At 30.7% G+C, this 20,976-nt stretch overlaps 3 protein-coding genes across 3 annotated transcripts; all 3 read right to left on the bottom strand.

Annotated features, from left to right (window-relative positions):
* Positions 1–1,327: 1,327 nt before the first annotated feature.
* LOC110995276 (circadian clock-controlled protein daywake) lies at positions 1,328–4,681 on the bottom strand. The gene is made up of 6 exons (XM_022262354.2): positions 4,608–4,681; positions 4,123–4,212; positions 3,546–3,693; positions 2,583–2,716; positions 2,003–2,155; positions 1,328–1,524 (listed from the first exon to the last, which is right to left on the bottom strand). Exons 1-6 carry the CDS (start codon positions 4,678–4,680, stop codon positions 1,373–1,375), a joined length of 750 nt encoding a protein of 249 aa, XP_022118046.2. The 5' UTR covers position 4,681; the 3' UTR covers positions 1,328–1,372.
* A 1,183-nt stretch (positions 4,682–5,864) lies between these two features.
* Positions 5,865–7,774, bottom strand: LOC110995269 (the record flags this gene model as incomplete). The annotated part of the gene is made up of 4 exons (XM_022262344.2): positions 5,865–6,217; positions 6,435–6,575; positions 6,923–7,056; positions 7,521–7,774. Coding segments are annotated over 4 exons (681 nt in total), but the record flags the coding sequence as incomplete, so codon positions are not given.
* A 2,879-nt stretch (positions 7,775–10,653) lies between these two features.
* On the bottom strand, positions 10,654–15,400 carry LOC123689994. The gene is made up of 5 exons (XM_045632322.1): positions 15,247–15,400; positions 13,555–13,795; positions 12,231–12,370; positions 11,621–11,764; positions 10,654–11,439 (listed from the first exon to the last, which is right to left on the bottom strand). Exons 1-5 carry the CDS (start codon positions 15,302–15,304, stop codon positions 11,282–11,284), a joined length of 741 nt encoding a protein of 246 aa, XP_045488278.1. The 5' UTR covers positions 15,305–15,400; the 3' UTR covers positions 10,654–11,281.
* Between the last annotated feature and the right edge of the window lie 5,576 nt (positions 15,401–20,976).

The raw sequence follows: 20,976 nt of genomic DNA, 5'->3' as shown, positions 1-20,976 counted from the left end.
TAAATTTTAAAATTGATGTAAAAAATCTGTTTCTCAATAATTAAAACAGTCAGATGTGATATAATATTTTCGGATTTTATGATTTTTTTAATTTTCGAATTACAAAATAATTATAGTACAAAAAAACATACATAGTGTTAAATTATTAAAAGGAACTTATTGTAAACAATAACATAGTTAACAGTATTGAATTTGTAAATCTGTTCTATATTTGAATTGATATTTGACCTGAGATGTCAATACCGTGTAATAAATGAAGGATATATGTATACTCGTACAACGAAAATACCCCACGTATTTTGGACCTAGTAACTCGTATTATTTATTTAATTATAAGTCGTGATTGTAATTTTAGATATATAAGTGACGAATGTGATTATAATAAAAGTATTGTATTATCCATATTTAATTTCAACTTTTATTCAATATTTGTTAAAATAAGTATGCAAATAGATTTCATTATAAAACATTATGTCAAATAAGTAATGTTTGATAAAATAACTTATTTCAAGAAACTAGAATATACGTTTAAAATATTTAGTGAAATTAATTATATTAATTCGTATATTATTAAATGTCCTCGAATTATAGTTCTCTCATATTTTAATTGAATGAACTTATTCAATCTCTAGACTAGAGAGAATTGGGCAGGAATTATGATAATTGCACTTTATTGTTACATACACAAAGCCCACACATAATCCTGGTTATGTATCCTAATCGGGAAAGTCTTGGGGTCTAATCTATTTAGGTTCACGCAAAGGAATAAAAATTTATTCTGTATTCGTCAGTGTTCGAAGACATGATATCAGGGTTCAGAATTACACCGACTTCAATAAAAATTCTCTAGATTTGTAATAAGAAGAATATGGTTTTTAAGTAACGTAATTTCGCGATGGTTAAGTATTACTACTTCTCACGTCCAATGGGACTTACCCAACAGAACTTTCGCCATCTAATCTCGTAATAAACTCATTTACAACGTATAATTTTACGACCCAGGTATGTAGTAATCGTGAAGAGTAAACAAAATGTCTTGTAAAGGGTTTAATGTAGATTGGTGTCAAATTCAGATTTTTAAATAATGCTTTTGCGACATATAATATTTTTGTGCATATGCTAGAGATGTCCTCTTATACAGATATGACATATATCGTCGGAATTTTAAGGCTCTTCATAATTCAATGGTCTGCCAAGATATATTATATATCTCTTCCAGTTTTATTAGTTTCAAGAATTATCGTGTTGACGAAAAGTTACTTGGCTGAAAACTTGTTTATATTCTGACTTAGTTTAAGATAGCGTAATAGAACTGAATAAAACTAAAAACTTTAATATAGATTTAATAAATAAAGTATAAATTAAACTATTATTATGATAAAAATATGTCATTTGCGTACAGAGTTGCGAAGGCATGGTCTGCTAAAGGCTTTAGGAAGTCACGCAGAGCCTCTTCAATTGGGCCCTGTAATTCTCCAGACATACTCTGCCAGTTTTCATTTAGGAAATTGTTCATTGTTTTACCTGTAAATTAAAATATTATGTGGATATTGCAAGTGATTTGATTCTCCGTTAGTTGCTTCAAGTCATAGTAATTACGAGACAAAAAGTGCAAGGTACTATATGGGCTGGAGTATATTTTGGTGTGAACCACATCGAAGTCTGCTGAGCGTCAGGATCAGTCAGATGACGTCGACTACTCAGGAACTTTAAGGGTTTGTTATAAAAGAGCTCTGTTTTTAAAGTTTTGAATATACAACCTATTTACTAAATAGAATTATATTCTAGAATTAAATATACCTCCTTGTAAAATTGCAAATATTAAATCTTTACTACGTTGAAATGAGATGTATGTAAAGATAACATTTGTGTGACTCTTTAAAGCAAATTAAGTCTTCCACCGAAAATCGTTGATATCGTATTTTATTTAGCAATCGTAAGTGTCCATATTTATGAGGACTAGGCATATAACTATAACAATTCACAGAACTAAAATGCTTACTTAAATCTTTATCATCACCAAATAAGTTCTCCAGATCCATTGTTACTTTTCCAGCCTGGAAATGTACATCAAGTTTTTCACAGGATAAACCGTCTAGTCCATTCAATACTTTGCTTCTACCTAATGTTATAGTAACTGTTGCATTTATATCGCCTGAAAAAGACGTTTTTTTATGTATTTCAAAATTTAAAAAAATTGGGGAAGATAAGTCTAGTAGTTTTGTTTTATAATCTTTTTAAGATAGCTAAACAAGTTAAATCGAACCCAGGTACTCAGTTTTATACATCAATAAGGCACAGACTTGTTTGTAAAAACAGTCTGAAGTTATGTATATATGTATTTAAAACCAAATTTTGTTATAGCTCGCGTAGAATAGGATGCGTTTATCATAGGTGTTTAATAGGCATGAAAAAAATAACATCATTTAACAAAAAAACGATAAACGATAAACTGACAAGTGTGAAAGAAAGAAAGCTATAATTTACACTTTTTCTAAAACATATATGACCTATTTGTTTCGTAGTTCGTTATTTATATCATCGTTGTTATTGATATCTAAAAATCATGAAAATATGCTTACGATATTTTGATGTGAAGTCTCCATTTGCTTCCACTGGTATCATCAGAAGGCTTCCTTTCAATGTGTATTGTCCTTTCATCCTCAACTCTGGAATATGTAGTCTGGCAACTATCTCATGATCCATGGCGTGGATGCTAGAAAATCGAAAATCTTTCTGTCAGAAAAAAATTCGCAGTATAATAAACATAATTTCCGATGACAACTATTAAATGTAGGCTGTACTGATATGTATCATCAAACATATAGTAATTTGAGAATAAATAAAACACACTTATTAAGGCGAATATGATCTTTATAGAAACATTATTCTTTTTATCATTGTTTTACTATAATTTGTTATATACGTATAAATAGTACGAAAACGTTATTTTTTTTTATATAGAACAGGGGGCAAACGCGCAGGAGGCTCACCTGATGTTAAGTGATATGGCTTTGAAAGTATTAATTTTCTTAGGAAACCGATAGTTAAGCTTTTTACTCTTCAAAATGTTGGCATATTTTTAAAGTTATACTTCTTTTGGTGCGTTAGGGACAAATGATGAGAGTAAATTCTTACGATGCGCGCGCACACCGTCATAAACATCAACACCCTGAAGTTAGTTAGTGTCTGAGTTTTCTACTAACGTAGATTAAGGGTAAAGATACAATTTTTGAAAAGATTTTTATCTTCTTACGCAAAGAAGTATAACTACTATCGCGTGTATTCATGTACGTACACACACATTTTTTTGTCGTAGATTTAGCGTGGATGATGGAGTTCAATGTACGCACTGTTCTTTAACAAATAATCATTAAAAGAGTTCTACTCATCGGACAAATTGTAGCGACATCTACATTCTGTTGTACAAACAAGAACGACGATGTACTCATTGGAGGAGCAGTGCACATACCTCCACAGAATACATGACAAGAAGGAAGGACTATAATAACCTAAATATAGAAAGGAAAAATGACGTAACTCACTCAATGCTTTTTATCCGCATAGTGGAAGGCCCTCTCACATACACATCTGAGAAGGATGAGGTTACAGATAGAGGTCCAGTCGTCTGCTTTACCGAGAGGGACCGAATTAGGAGTGGTTCACATGATGGTATATTTAAATTAGGTATACCTATATGGGAAATAATGTTGTAAATTAGGACAAAATATGTTATAACTTTAGAAGCTTGAGTTCCGTTTAGTCACAATTCAAACAAATATTGAAACGTGTCATTCCCGTTGCCCTTTGTACCATTAATATAAGGAACAAATAACACACATTTACCTCAGTAGCAAAAATTTACCCCTAAAGAAATATAAATACTCTCAGAAAGTATTTTTTATATTGGCTGTGCCCCACGATTTCGCCTGCCTCCTTTTAGATATAAATGATTAATAAGCTATTGAAAACAACAACTACCTTTCATTTAGATGTGTAGTTCCTGAAATAAGCGAGTTTATCCAAATAAACTCAGCAGTATAAACGTGTTTCAAAGCTTCTCACGGCATAAATATTTATCAATATAAATAATTCACATATCGGAAGATGAAAAAATATTACCTGCGGCAAGTTGTGGAATGTAAGTATTTAATGCATCCTTCAGACATTTTCCGAGAGCCTTTTCTTCTCGGGGACAAATGAACCCACCAACTATATTACAAATTATTCTTGATTTGATTAGTGTTTACATACACTTTCTTAAAAAATCTTAATGTAATAGTGAATAGTGAATAGTGATTAATTATAACGATGTTCTCAGCAAATAATCATCTGACAACTGATTTATATAAATGACAGGAATAATTTAACTAAGTGGAAAAGTTTCATGATTAAATGAGAAAACGTAAGAAAATGCAGCTTCTTTGAGCAGTGTAAACAGTTTTTAATTCTGTTTCGAATAGACTTTCTCTCAAGATGTATAATTCAAAGGGAGTGAATGTGTTTCTTTTACATTCATCGTTTAATTATAACCTAGTTAGAATTAAACTTAGCTTTCTGTAATAATTTACCCTTTTTGTTTTAAAATGTAAACAAATAAAACTTACAATTTATATAACTTTTTTCATGACATAACACAACACTCGTTAAACTAAAAATAATAACTACAGATGACCGCATCGTGTACATCAATAAAGAAAGTACACATTCAGTCAATAATATAATTAAAGTTTATCTTTTTGAAAACGTGATGATAGGGTAGAAATTGATTACAGTCATTTGTAATCTCACGTTTTGGATTGAGATAAAATATTGAAATGTTTTTTACAAAATTTCCTTACAACATCCAAGCAAATTTTCTATTTTCAATAAATGTTTTATAGTATTTACAGGTCTAAAATACTATAAGTCCATATTGACGTCCCCTAACCTCCGGGCTGCTTGTCTCTGTAAACTTATTTCCGAATGTTTCTAGATTGTTCACTTTTCTTAGAGGTGACGCGGTATTGTTTTATTAGGACTCAAATTCCAACACATAAGTCATAATTCAGGTATGTCGCAAAGTATTTAAAATGTAAACAGAATGATGACAACATACTAAAAACGATCCAAAATTTTTATTAAAATAAAAATGTTGAATAAATGGAAGACGTAATAATTAAATATAACATCTACCAAATTGTCTTCTTAAATTGAATCAAAATGTTTGGTAGTATTTGTAGCAAACACATTTTGTGGTCACTAAACTAAAATTTAGTAGATTTTATAGCACGTTAGTTATTTAATCGTAGGTTTTAATTAAGTTAACTGAATCAACAAGCAAATATTCGAAGTGCAATGTTGTAATGGTGACGTAAGTTTTAGTAGGTTACCGACCGCAAGCGACTTGCTGACATACTTTTATTTAGTACAAGTATACGAACGGCTTCTTTAACGTATTGGCTAACATTTGTTTAGTGAACTAATATTAATCAAGTAATTGGACATTTCTTTATATCATTAATAAAACTTTTCTCAAATGTAAGGAAGTCGGGGATTATGCCTATTGTTTACCGCTTGGCCTGAGATCGCATCTTTTCTTTGATAATTTTCTCTTATAGACCTTTTCTATAGCTGACTCTGTGAATTTTTGGGGAAAGTAAAATTAATTAAGATTTGAACCTACAGCCTGATAACCGGCACGTACTTATACCAGGGTACTAATACCGCTATTATTTCAGCGAGAACAATTTAAAACGATTTTTAGAGCAATGAATACATTGCGTCGTTTGGCGAAATGAACATATCTCAAAAAATAAAATATCTCAAAGTAAAACAAAAAATAACAAAATAAATTATTTAATATGAAGCCTTTAACAATCTACGACTGTTCAAACTTAATCTAACTATAATCTATAAATAAATTAAATCGCACCCACCCTTTTTTGATTGTTCCAATTTAATTTAAAATTTGACAGCCACCTTCTGCGTTACTGATAACACCAATTCCATTTCTTTATAACTATACATAATACAATTGCACAGATAACAAAAGAGACAACACAGAAGGAGAGAAACAAATGGCACTAAGCCGGGAACACCATGTTCGGTGGCACATGTTTGAGGAACTTATTCGCTATGTCTTCAAGGACCATCGCAAGCGCAGTTTCAACGGCTGGTTGTACCTCCTTTGTTAGTTCATTCGCGTGCATGTGAACGATGTGTTTTGTTACCATTTCTGAAAATTTACATATTAGTTATAGTGGGCGATAGAAGAAAACCGTAATGGTAAGCGGCCTTAATGTTTCTGCGGGGAGTAACATTATCAACATATATAACAATGGAATATATTTTCGGAGAAGTTTTGGTTTTTTGTCACTATTAGTATGGGATTGTGACGACACTGAAATATATTTATTTATTATATAGATGAAATATAACTTCTTGTAATTTACCCATCTCGCCAGTTGTTGAATGTGCTTCTTTTAAACTGGCATCAAGAGGCCCCATGCATCGGAGCTTTACATTTGCGTCTTTAATCACGATTCTCTTATGAACCTTCGCCCCGAGTGCTTCCAGGGCTGCTGAGCATTGTGCTACAAAAAAAATATGCTATATAGCCTTCGTGACTTTAAAAATGAAAATATTTGTTTTAGTAGAACTTAGGTATTATTATCTTCAGTCTTACATGGTGAATTTGACTAGAAGCTTACTTAGGTTTCACAATACTAAAGTGACATTAACGTATCAATGTTACAATCGGATAGATAAATATAGATTTTATTTATGAGTGTGAGTGTGGATTACTAAAAACTTAAACAGACACACTAGTAAACAAAGCTTAGGCTTAAACGTTCCCAAACGCAGTAGAAGGCTGGCATTAGGATAGGTAATTGTTAAACAAAATAGTGACTATAGTATATTTCATGTAGCATTTACTTACTAAAGTTTGCAGCAATGAATCCAGTAGACTCGACCGGTAACATTTGGAACTCCCCAATAACCACATATTCTCCGGACATCACCAAGTGAGGTAAACTTATATTTCCTGTTACTTTCATTTCTTCGGGATAAACACTAAAATCAAATAAAATTTAAATTCCTATTAAATGTTCGCTACAGTCGATTCAATTATATATTTAAAGAACTTTATTTCTCATTACAAAACAGAAATATTTTATTTACATGAGAAACTTAATATTAATATGTATATATACGAGCGAGATACACGTCGCCATTAGCCGTCACAATTTTAGTCAACTATTTGTTATGCATACACATAACTGAAGATCGAAGGTATTTTTTGCATAAAAATGATAGTCTTGTAAAGTGCAGTTTTATAACTTTTTCATTGCTGTTTTCTGTTTGGCTAAAAGTGATCATCTTGTAAATAAAACAGTGTAATGAACTTTTAATATATAAACAGACTTTAATACATGTCAATATGACTATGAAGTCATCCAAATAAAACGTTTATGTTTCGACCATATATTCCAAACGTAAAATTTTGATATTGTATTGATAAGTGAACTAATACTTACTCTAACTGGTTAAATGTGTAGTTGGTAAGTCCACTAAGCTCCATATCCGATAACCAAGCATCATATTTGAACTTATTCTGAGGCATATTGTGCTGCCTAAGCCTAATACTGGGAACCTTTAGTGGTTCAAGAGGCTGTATTCCAAACGAAGGTATGCCGTGAGCAAGGAGTGTTCTGGCTTGATCAGCAACTCGCTTTATGCATTCTGCTACGTTAGGATCGCTGTAGTGGCATATTGGTTTTTGTGCTATAAATGAAAATGTTATTATTAGAACGGTTAAGTATTAATGTTAAGTGTTATATTATTCATATAATTAAATGGACTATATGGCACCTTTATTGGTATTATATGAAAAGCTGTGTAAAAAGGGTTACTATAAAGTTAGTGATTATGTTGTTGATAAAAGGGCCTGGGACTAGTGCTGGTCAGGCTACTTTTAATTAATTTGCTATATTTGTTTTAAATATTGTAGAATTGTTTGTTGATTTGCTTTTTTTTTTTAAAGAGTACCGAGAGTTTTTTACGCTGGCTTTTTCTCTCAGCCAACACCCTCTGCCTTTTCGCCGATGAGTAGGGATGCCAACAGGTTCGAGTTTAATGACGTGGAATAAGTGATACTATATACGGAACACCTCAGGGCAGTATTTTGGCCCCACTACTCTTTCTAACATACATAAATGACCTCCCAGATGCTATACACCAGAACTGTATACTATTTGCTGATGACACTACACTTATAATAAAAGGCAAAAACGACCAAGATTTAAAAAACAACTTAATTAAATCTCTAGACGACGCCATCAACTGGATGAATTCAAATAACCTACAAATAAACATGACCAAAACTAACATAATTCATTTTCAAACATATAACTCTAAAACACTAATAGACGTACAATATAAACACAATAAACTGGACATAATGAACGAGTGTGTATTTTTAGGTATAACGATAGATAAATTTTGTAATTGGAAATCACATATTGAAAAATTACAGAACAAAATAGACCGTTTTGTTTTTGTGTTAAAACGACTAAGGGAAACTGTTAACCATGCTGCGGTATTAGCTGCTTATCATGCATATATTGCATCTATAATTAGATATGGAATTATAATTTGGGGAAATTCAGTCGAAGTGAATAGGGTATTTAAGGCCCAAAAAAAATGTATTAGAGCAATTTGTGGAGCAAATTGCATCGATAGTTGCGTGCCTCTATTTAAGAGACTCAAAGTGTTATCTCTTCCATGTATTTATATATTAGAAATGTCCCTGTTCGTACACAGAAATATACATATTTTTAAATCGAATGTAGTAAGTAGTAGACATGGGGAGAAATTGGCTGTGCCAAAAATAAATTTAGAATTATTTCGGAAAAACGCCTTCTGTATGGCAATTAAAATTTACAATAGATTACCGAAAGAACTTAAAGATCTTCCGACAAGAATCTTTAAAAAGCGACTTAGTGCATTACTTTTAGAAAAAACGTACTACTCAATAAACGATTATTTGTGTGAGACATGGTAATTTATATAAATTTAATTATGTATGATAATTGACTTAATTGATATGAATCTGACTAATAATGTAAAATCTAAACTAAGATTAATTTGCGCGCCACTGTGTGTGGCAGAATATGCGAACGACTGACAATTGTACCACCTTGACATTTTATACCATATTCGTGCAATAAATAAATTATTATTATTATTATTATTATTATTATTATGATGATCTTATGTTCCAAAATAAACGTATTTTTTATTATTATTAAAATCACAATAAGCCTCAGTCTATGTTAAGAGGAGATGCTCTGCTTTAAGATGATGCACAAAGAACCCTTCGGAAAAAGACTGTCTAATTAAATTTAAACCATTTGTAATGTTTAATTGTAAGAACTTGATACAGATATTTATATACAGATTTCTAAATAAATAAAATTAAAAGTTCACTACATCAATTCATGTATATCAATTGCTTTCATTCAAAGCTATCTAATTATTTATAGATCAAAGCCTTAATTTAATATTTTATAAAACTGTATTATGGCGTATTAAAATGTAGTTATGGATTCCCTACTAAAACTGCATATTTGCTATTAGAGATATATTACCATGAGAACTCAATACAATGTGGACAAAAACTTACCAATTTCCTCCATATTATCCGTGGTATCATTTTGGGGTAACCGTTTCGCTATAACAACACTTAATACTACTACCATTAAAAACTTCACTATTGAACTAATCATTTTCACTGTCGTTGTCGACTAGAATAATCTAGGTTTCTGAGGCATTCTGCCTTTATAATACTTTGAAGTTACTCGTATAGGCCATATGTGGCAGTAATTTAGCCTCGGATCTAAGGTCTACAGGACATAAATTAACTCTAGGATTAATGACCTTAGCTTGAATAGTAATTAAGTACTTACATTAGTAGATATTGCTTTTCTTACTTTCAGATTATTAAACACACACAGAAAGTTTCTGTTTAATAATCATAATAATAGTTTGTTTGTTTGAAAGTAAACTCAAATTTAAAAGTTACCGAAAATTGTGTCTTAAATTTTCTTGAATCTGAAATACGACCGTTGTTCTTGATTACCATCATCCGAAGCAGCTCTTTCCTACGAAATTATTAATTATTTTTATTAATAAAGCACAAAAAAGTTTCTCAATGTTAAATGAAAAAACACTTGTCAGGTACTACTATCATACATCAAATAGATTTGTTGATTGTATGATTTGCAGATACAATTTGCAATATATAATAATAATAACCCGGTCAAGACCCTAGGTGGCATTTACTTTATTCAATCATTTTTATTTCATAGCAAATTAGGTGATCATACTTCTGTGTGACATTTGTCGGCTTCGATCGATCGATTTCCTTCACCTTACGAGCCAGTGTTAAACATTGTCAGAAACTTATAAAGAATTAATCAACTGTCAATCTTCTCTTAATTCAAGACATCTTGTTGCCCGGAATACAGACGACCCTATCTTTCGGTGTTTTCTTTGTTTGAGACCTAATTATCAGCCATGTAACTAGTAATGTTTTAGATCAACCAAATTGTACCAAAACTTCTAGTTTGTTTTTTGGGTAAATCGCGTTGTAGGGTTAAAGCAAAGATGTTTACATTTTAACAGGTATATTTTCATATGAAGCTTTCCTTATTATTACACCCTTTTGAAGTCCCATTAAACTTAATTGCATTCACTTAACAACAAGGAAATAATGATGCGAGGGAAACGACATTTTATAACGAATGGAGGTTGACATGTAACATACATGTTTCAATTATAATAACCAAAACGTCTTATTTCTAATAGAAAACACATTCTTTGGTGTAAAATTTTGTATAAAACCTTACGATAATAAATAAATCCTACATTAAAGTTATACAATATATGCAAGTATTGGAAAATGGTGATACCACAGTACGTAAATAAATATTAATTGTCTCTTTAGGTGATTCTTAAAAAAACATATCAGAACAACACTTTGAATAAAATAGTATTGTGATCAACTTCTGAACACACGTTTTTAAACAATATTGTACCAATGTTCAGGATATTTGAAACTTATTCCTAAAAATCAGTCTAAGCACTCTTTGACTAAGGTATTTTCGTCTCTTTCTGCCAAATTGTATTTACGCTGTGATGAAAAGAGACACATAGAATACTTAAAGAGTGCAACTAGAACTATAGATTTTTATGAATATAGAGGTAAGTATAATATGTACAAGAAACCCAAAGGGTCTTAAGAATCCTCAACTAATATCTCCTTTAGGGGTATGGCAGACAGAACCTTGTTGAAGAATGCCTTGAAGATCGCTGCGCTACTCTCTTCTATAAGTGGGTTCAGAATATCCAACACCACTCCTGGACTCGCATTGAAGAAGGCAGCAGCTGATGTAGCTATAAGGAATTAAGTATATTTAATTTTAATTAAATAAAGATTCACGGTAAGTAGAGATAAGATCAAATTCAAGTAGCCCTCTTAATTAACTTTATTAGCTTTTATATATCTCATAGAAATTGTTCATAAAATTCTTTTATTGATGAAATCTGAGTATGATTAATTGCGATATATATTTACCAGCAACAGGTCTTTCGGTATCATCGACAGCGAGCTGGCCATGGCCAATCTTCAGTTTGGCAACCATTTTCTCAGCCTGCAAGTACTCCACGCCATCACGCTCGACCACCTTCGCTGCACCCTTTACAACTACTGTTATTCCAGCTAAAATGTTATATTAGAATTATAATTTATTCTTGTAGAGTTATCAATGATGGTGTTTATATGAACTTTAATGTATTTCTTTGTATTTATTAGTTATTTGTTAGCAATCGTTATGTGTTAAAAAACTTCCATATGACCTACAGGTTAAGGTATTGTACATTACCAAGTACACCTGCTTTCAGCTGAGATTACTACATTCAATACACATTTTAAGTTTTGAATTTTTGTTTGTTTATTACTGTTATTTTTATCTTTTTAGTTTTATTTATATTATTAGTTAATATTAGTAATTGGTTTTTTGTTTATTTTGTGGCCGTTTCTTTAGTTTTTCTTTTGATATAGCTTAAGTTCTAATGTACTTGATGTGTATGTGTAAGTGTGTTAAATTTGTGATGTCATATTTCCTTGTATTTTTAGGCATACACATTGTTTTAGAATGTATATATACTGAAATAAAAATACATACTGAAATTACTCCTCAACCGCCCCTTGCCACTAATGTCCAAAGTGAGGATCTTGGAGCCGCGCACGTCATAATCGGCTGTCACAGACAGCTTCGGCAATGTCAGCTTCATCTGCCCTTCATACTTTCCATTTAGGTTTAATCTATAAAAAAAGATAACTTTCGATATAAAACTCTTTATAAGTTTTGTAATTTATTAACTTAACTAAACTGAACCTTATTTCCAATTAATTTAATAGATATAAATAATTATTTTTATGTATGTATTATTTCTATGTTTGAATTTAAGTACAATTTTGACATTATTATAATCAATGTCATCGAAGAAATATTACCCAATATGTGTTTCACCTTTACATACATTTCTGTACTTTTTAAAATAAATAAAAACATTTTCCAAAAAATCCATCGCCAGGAACTGACACGTGTGTTAATTACTAAGACAGACACAGAAGCGGTTAAATATCTTAAAATGATAATATATTTAATACAAAATTACTATTTACCACATTTGTTTCATTCATTGTGAATTTAAAAACAAAATAAGGTATGTGCGAATAAATCATTTTTATTGGAAAAAAACCCAGTTTCATAATAAACCTGCTTGAAACTCTGACGTCACTTTTTACTAGACCATGATCTTTAGGCAGTTAAAAATTAAGAAATTCAGTTACAAATTCATGTCAGGGTTTATTTTTCAACGCAATGCGTATATCATAAAATATATAAAAAAATTAAAAGGGTTAAACTAACACAATGATAATTATTTTGTTGTTGGTTGTATGTTGAGGCGTAACATAATGAGCGTTACGACATAGTGTTATTGTAGTTTCTTGGAAACACTAATTCTTTAATTTTTACAAATTTTATAGACTCCCTGAGTGCAAGTTTTAGAGATATTATTAACTTGTGTGATTTTAATAAAGAAATATTGCTGAGGAGAATTTGCTATATACAAGTTGTTTTAACTAAAAGTTTTGATCTGTTTATCAAAATTCTAATTACGATTTGAATAGTTTTTCTCGTACCATCATTACTTTGATGACATTAATGAAAATTTTCATTCTTATTACGTAGGCTGTGATTGAAATAATTAAATTAAGAAAATAATATTTATAATAGAATAAATAATTTAATCATGTAAAAACCTTAAATCAAGCCGATTTCAACACACAGGCTTCAGTTACACACACATGCAAATAAACACCCACACTCTACAAACATTCTGTTTGTTTTGATTTATATTTTGTATTATAGTATTATTATAATATTTTGTATTATAGCTGTAAGGTTTTTCAAAATAAATAAAAATTTATTGTTTACTTACTTTAACTTTTCTATCTTAAAGTTGCTTCCGCCGTAAGCTTTCATATTCTTTATAGTTGCCTTTAAACGAAGGTTGGTAGCCGTTCTGTCAAGTTTCAACGTTGGTACATTGAAAGGTTCGAGCGCTGGTGCATTCACTTCCGGTATCCCATTTAGTAACTTTGGCCTTAAAACTTCTATTGCCTCTAGAATGCATTTTTCGATTTGCGGATCGCTTTTCTTACATTGAGGGAAGTAATCCGCTGTAAAATCAAGTCATTTATCAAAACCCTTATTTATGTTATGTAAAAAAATTAAAGAGAGATTTCCAACAAATATCTTGTAATTATAGAATACTAATTCTTCGCCTTCAATTCAAAGCAATCAAAAAATACTTAGTTGTTTTATAATCGTAAAGTATCTATTGCAGTCAAAATGCAACGCAATAGTTTCGACATTTCCCGCCAAGACTCATATGTCACTAGTATCTGCTTTGCCAATACTAATTTCATATTCTAAAACATTTATTTGACAACAGTTTGTTTACAAAGGATTTATATAAATCTAATTTTTTCAATGGATTTGTATAGGTATATCTCTATATATATATAGTCTTAAGTTTAAAACTTTATATATAAGTGCCATATTTATTTATTTCGTAATCCTACAGCTAACATAAATTATATTTAATAATTACAAACAAATACACTGAAAATATAGCCAAAGATGGAATACATCATACATTTTACTAAATAATTAACAGTTACTTATTTTCAAGAATATGGTACGAGGTAGAATTTAAATCAAAGTTAATTGGGAGTCCGTTTCAAATATATATTAATAATGTTTCATGCCAATAATCATTAATAGAATGATAATTTTTTTCCATAAGTTTCAGTAGGTCGATTTTTAAAAAGTCTTGTTGGAAGATTTTTTAATGTTTTTATTCTTAACCTTGATTGTCATACACAGGGATTTTTGCCAGACTAATTTTTGGGATAGCCAATTTCTCCCCATGGCTCGACAGTGGTTGACTTAAAAATATTTTTTTTTTAATAATGATAAGTTTATGCTGAATGATTTTTAGAAATAATATAAATTGTGTTATGTTCGTTAATAAATTGTGTTTAATTATACAGTGATTTGACATATATATTTAAATACTTACCGTTTAAGATCTCGTAAATAATCTCATAAATAATTATTTTATCCTTTATATGGTGTTATTGTAATAATTGTATTCCGCATACATTCCATTTCAGATTATTTATTATTATAAGTGAAACCTTTTTAGAATTAGTATACTTATTCTACGATTATTTGCTACTACTACTATTCCTTTTTTCTTTCTATGCCTTGAAATAGTAATCTCTATATGAGAATAATTGAATCCAAAAACTGTTCCAGGCTGAAATTTCTGCATTTGTTCCAAAAATACTTTTTAATGGTAGCTTGACAAAGAACCCCTAAACGAGCCTGTTTTCACCAATGTCACATCTCTCATACGCAGTAAAATCCTTTAAAACGCATCTTATTTCAAACCTACGACCCGAGCGTTTAGGTTCGCATGCTATACACTAGTATAACTACTGCCAAACTGATAATTAATGTATTGTATTTATATTATAACAAGACTGACACGATACAGTACCGGAAGCTACGGAGTAGGATGTTTTGTTATTTTATTATGAAATAAATAGAAAAATATACTTACGTAATATTTTGCCATAAACACTAAATACACAAAACAATAAAGCGAATATAACTTTCATTTTATATCAGGCGGTTTCGACGGTGAAGGGGTATGCCAGAGTGCGCGGGAGTCGCCACGAACCTTATATTTGTATGAAGAGATCGCAATACTATTGAGTAACTGGAGGATATAGTCATAGGTGCGAATATTTATATATAAAACATAAACTGTTTTATATTAGATTTTTTAATTTAATTTGTATTACTTTGTCTTAATTAAGTATCCTATTTATATGAGCTAGATAAATATTTGATTGCAGAAAAGGCACAATAATAAAAAAACTCTAGGTAATTTCTGTATGTATTTTGTTCATGTTAGTGATGGGCATTTTCATCAGAAAGAAATCTTTAGTATACAGCTTCAAATTGAACGCTTCTCTGCAGGGTTTAGAGGCGCGCATTTCAGTAATTAGGCCAGAAATTCTAAAAACAATTAATTTGACTATTTAAAAAAACATTATACAGACAATAAAACTAAATTTTAGGCATTACACAAATTCCTTTAGTTTTATATACTGATAATAATCAGACTACTACTTACTATATACTAATAAAAAGTAGTAAACAAACCATATTATAAATGTTGTTTTATAGACCTTGGATTTTATACTTTTACTCAAATGTTTTCCCTTAATTATTTTAAAATAAAGGTCAGAAATATTTTGAAGTTAAGCTTAATCCGTTTCCTTATAAGTTTACTAAAATAATTGTAATATTTAAATTCCTTCTGACGTTCACCTTTACAAATCATATTTAAATCAAAAGTAATCAAAACTAAATTCGAGTTTAAGTATGATACACATTGTATATCATAGATTGTCAGCCATAATCATTATAAATATAAAATAATAAAGGCTTACAAGGGGACGGTGATTAGAATTTTATAGGCTTTTATGTAGGAAAGATTATAAGTTTCTATAGGCTTTTATGTAGGAAAGATTATTAGATCATAAGTTTTGATAACAATAATAAATATCTAAACTGTTTTTAATATTACATCCCATTTATTACTATGATTAACAATATCGCTAATTGTGTCGCAATCGCAAATAATAAATCTGAATGTAACATTTTCTTTGGAAATAAACAATTCATTATTAAAAACCTTTTTGACGGTGATATATTAACGCCGTATTTAGACAACTTTGTAAAACCCCACGGAAAATTACGCGAACGTTTGTTTATGAACTTTTGAAGTTTAGCGAAAGGAAGGTTTTTTAATATCGCTTTGCCACAGGGTGTGCCACACTAATTTGACGGAATCGAAGGATTTGTGTCAACGGGTTGCTAAGTATTTGTCTGATGTGGAGCGAGAAAGAAGAGAGCAAGCCGCAAGGGGTAATTATGCTGGCGAGGTAAGCAGTATTGTCAGTCATATACTCGTGCAGCCCTTTTTACCCAGCAGGCAAAAATGCTCTCTGTATTCAGTATAACAACACGTTTCGAGCTTGCTATTGGGCTTACCGAAGTTCTGCAGTACGTTAGGTGTGTATGCCAGGGCCCTTACTGGCGGTTTTAATACCATTATTCAGAAAAGAGTGGCATCCCTGTTGCATCGTGGTAGGCATAGCACTAATGGTAGCCTGAATGTGTTGATTACAGAGCATGCACTCTTACTAACTTTTTATGCTATCCATGCATCACTATAGGAGTGTTTTGTGTTTAGGCCGAATTGATAACTCTAACTAAGCTACATAGTACATATGGATATAAACTGATAAAAGAGGGTATTATTATTATTTACTGTACTGTATGTATGACTTGTTTTGTACGATTGGTAAAATATATCTTTATAATAGGAATATTTACTGCTATGAGTAAACTAGTGTTACATATTGATAAAGCAACTGATTTTCGTAGTATTAAATGTCTTTGAAGTTTGAAAATGTTCGACGTTTCACTAAATAAAAACAAAATGCAGGACATATAATAGGTCACTTCGTTTCTATCAATGCTAAATACAGCGAAGATGGTATACAGGGCGTCCCAAAGTTATGGGGCATGAAGAGAAAGTACCTTAAATATCGTAGTTAGGGTATTTTACTTAAAGAAGACTTTATGTTATTTTTACAAGATAGTGATTCTCCAATCAAACATTTTCTAAAAATTACTTTTCCTTCATCTGGGAAACAAACCGACTGTAATGTAAAAAAATAACCCTAGTTTTATGACGCCTATCGAAAGTATGCACAAAAACTAATAACTCTTCTTTAACTTAAGTAACATAGTATTTGTTTGATTTTAACAACATTACGATATTTAAGGTACGTTTCCTCTATGTCCCACAACTTTGGGACGCCCTGTATATATTATCCGATAATTTATATGACATAATGATAAAAATAATTCCATTCACGTTTGGGGTTACCCACAAATTGTGTGCGGCGCGATTGCCCGCGTTTCCGTGAATCGTTACATAAAAATCTCGCAAAAGCTCGTTGCACAACATCGTATAATTCTCTTAGAAAATAATCGGAACTTCGGTGACCAAAAAATAATAAAGTAAAACCCGTAAAATAAGCGGGGCTATTTTGCTGGTGTATATACAGTGAAGATAGTATATACATAATTATAATATGCCACGCCGCACATCCCTGTGAAATCGTTCAAAAGTTTAATCGGATATTTTAACCGGCTTTACCGAAGGAGGAGGATTTTGCATTTTACCCTAATAACTCTTGAACGTGAATTCCTTATTTTCGTGTAGAGTCTTGAGTTGAATTCAAGTTCAAGGAAAATTGGCAGTTAGCTCGCGGAAATCTTGTATATATTTAAGTACAATATGTTAAACATTTCCCACCGTTTAATTTTATTTGAAATGGTAAGATCCTTTTTATCAACAAAATTATTGTTTATTTTATAATGATATATTTACAAAGAAACTATTTTAGCTTTTATAATCCTTAATTGATATATTAATAGAAACAGATTTCTATAAATACAGTGGCAAACATGGAGCCATATATGCGCACTGCGTCCTGCTTTTCATTTTATTTCAAAATCGTTCACAAATTGGGTAATGCGTATTTAATCAGTAACGTTTGTAATAAAACAAATAACTGTTTCGCTAATTCATTGTTGGAATAAAGTACAAGCATAAAACGCCTTTAAATTACATAAAACTTAAATTGGTTCTTTAAATTCAAAGAACAACGATTGATATTATATCATAGAGCCTTCCAGTGTGATGATTTTTTCCATTTTATTTACCGGAAAAAAAAGTTATTTAAATAAAATCTGTATCTTAACGATGCTCTTGCGTGTATCTTAGGTGGCCTTGCAAATGATGCACATTTCTAGCGATAATGTGTGGGGATGGTTCCTCTTCAGACAATAATTACATGGACGAATGACCACAGGCTTTGTAAGTAACGGATTGTATGTTTACTTTAAAGGAATGTGACCCAGTTTTAGGAATCATTTGCACTGCACTAAATTAATAAACCACTCTAGGGTTGCGACGCTAACAAAACAAATATCAGCCTATACATTTGTTCATAAACCTAAATGACACTTGTTTTGTTTACGCTTAATTAGTAACTAAAATTTATATATATAACTTAAGCAACATTATATTTTATTAGCAATAGACTGAAGCTGCTAAGTAAGTTCGTGTTTTAATTTAAAGTAAAAATCTCAATAATTGATAAGTAAAGAATTTTATTACAATCAGAATTATTATAAATACATGTATGTATGTAACTCGAAGGTGACGAAGTAATAACGACAGCCAATGACAAATTAACATCAACCCGCGCGGCCAGTAATAATAATTGTAGTCATAAACAGATTAGACTAATCCGTCCTGCCCTTCCGGAGATTGACCACCGCAACGGCCCAACCTGAGGTTCGAGTCTCAGAGGAGACGCCCTTGCGCTAGTCACGGGAAAACCGCCTATTCAGGCCGAGCGGAGCTGTAAAAGCCCTTAAGGCCAACAGTAAGATTCCATTCCAAAAAAAAGACGTTGTATCTTTCCAGTCTTTGTTGACGATTTAATAATTAAGTACTCCTCGCTTAGGTATTTTAAGTTTAAAGATCAGTAAATAAGGCACTGCTGACATTCGAAGACACTCCCTTTAGAAGGGTAAAAACACACGTAAGATGAAACCGTGTGAAACGAATAAATTATGATATGACACGTCATATAACCATTGACCATGCATGTTATTTTTGACATTAGCATAGTAATCACAGCACAAAGAAATTGCAATAATTTGAAGTAATAAATGCGTATAATGATAATAGTAATAAGTTTAGTAATAACTAGTATCTTACTTGTATCGAAGGAGTCGTAAAAATACGTACCCTAATTAATAAGATTGTCAACAAACACTAGTTCAAATGATGAAATAGACTTACATAACACAAATTTTACATAAAATCTATGTTACATCCTCAGGGCTAATAAAGTTTAATGATAGTTAATAATAGGTTTATACAATTGTTACACGTAACTTTTTGTTTCGGGGATTTTTTTAAATTTAAACTTTGAAAAAATGGCTTTGGTAAAGAATAGAAAATATTGTACATTTTATTATAATATTAAGTAGTCTTTTTTTATTAAGTACTTTTCTTTTTCATTAAGTAGTCACTCCGACGAATACCCGCTTATTACAGATAAATTATATAATAAATAGGGACAAAGTAAACTGAATGCCTTAAAATATGTATTGTTTAAATTTAACACAATAAACAACAAAACACTAATTTACTTAACGAGGCATTAGTTTTTTAATATTTCTACTTTGAAAAAGTTAAAAACTTTCGTGATTCAATAAAAAATTAAATCCTACATGGGATGATAATTGTTTTGCTAAATGCTCACTAAACTGTGACAAACGATAGTTTAGGTAACTTCCCTTTAAGTAAGTAATTTTATGGTAATATTTCGTAACAGCTAGCGCGACTAGTTACTTGATAATCGGTGCCAGATTGAAATTATTACCTCAAACTTGTCCTGCCTAGGTTTAAAAGGTTCTTTAGCTAAATACAATGATAGTATAATTAGAACATAAGTTTTGAGAACAACTATAAAAAAATATTTTTATGACATATAGTAATTAACATTCGCATATCTATTTTTATATGGTTGATTGTGCGTTTCTTTGTAATTAATCAATCTGAATGTGTGGTACATTCTTGGCATATAGACGATTTATTATAATTATTTAGAGGAAGTAGAGAATAATTTACATTTCAATTATTTTTTCATTACATTTAACATTTCCATTTTAATCTTCTTCTAGTGTCTGTATGTGCCCTTTTTTGGCAAAGACCTCCTCCAAATCCCGCCATTACTCTCTGCACTGTGCTATTCTCTGCACCTACTGTTTTTTTATTTGGTCTATACAAAGGAACAGAAACAACACTGTATCACTAAACTTTTACCCAAGGTGTAAACGGAAAAGAGGGAGACCACATAGACGGTGGATAGACCGGGCATATACTCTGTTACTATACAAAGATACTGACAGCCTCTCAAATTGCAATAATGAGGTTTGGGTTATTAGTGTTATTATTTCTATTATACATATATTACCTTGTCACAGAAATTTCAGCGTCTGTGTACATTTCTTTAAAGTCAACTAGATGATTAGTTCGTTATGCTTTAAATTCAAATCAGTTTTATTTTCGCTTTTAATGGAATCCAGAATCTAGTTATCCTTTTTCAGCTGAGCCTCATAATATTTT

Source organism: Pieris rapae, chromosome 19 (genome assembly GCF_905147795.1).
Source record: "Pieris rapae chromosome 19, ilPieRapa1.1, whole genome shotgun sequence".
NCBI lineage: Eukaryota > Metazoa > Arthropoda > Insecta > Lepidoptera > Pieridae > Pieris > Pieris rapae.
The sequence above is the reverse complement of the archived record's forward strand: the minus strand, read 5'-3'. Positions and strand labels throughout refer to the sequence as shown.

Excerpts from the sequence above, each read along its gene's own strand:
- LOC110995276 (XM_022262354.2), bottom strand. The coding sequence starts at position 4,680 with ATGCGGTCATCTGTAGTTATTATTTTTAGTTTAACGAGTGTTGTGTTA. Across the intron at positions 2,156-2,582 it reads AGACTTCACATCAAAATATC|GCGATATAAATGCAACAGTT; the intron begins GTAAGCATATTT and ends CGTCTTTTTCAG. Across the intron at positions 1,525-2,002 it reads TGGTGATGATAAAGATTTAA|GTAAAACAATGAACAATTTC; the intron begins GTAAGCATTTTA and ends TTTAATTTACAG.
- LOC123689994 (XM_045632322.1), bottom strand. The coding sequence starts at position 15,304 with ATGAAAGTTATATTCGCTTTATTGTTTTGTGTATTTAGTGTTTATGGC. Across the intron at positions 11,765-12,230 it reads GCGGTTGAGGAGTAATTTCA|CTGGAATAACAGTAGTTGTA; the intron begins GTATGTATTTTT and ends ATAACATTTTAG. Across the intron at positions 11,440-11,620 it reads TACCGAAAGACCTGTTGCTG|CTACATCAGCTGCTGCCTTC; the intron begins GTAAATATATAT and ends AATTCCTTATAG.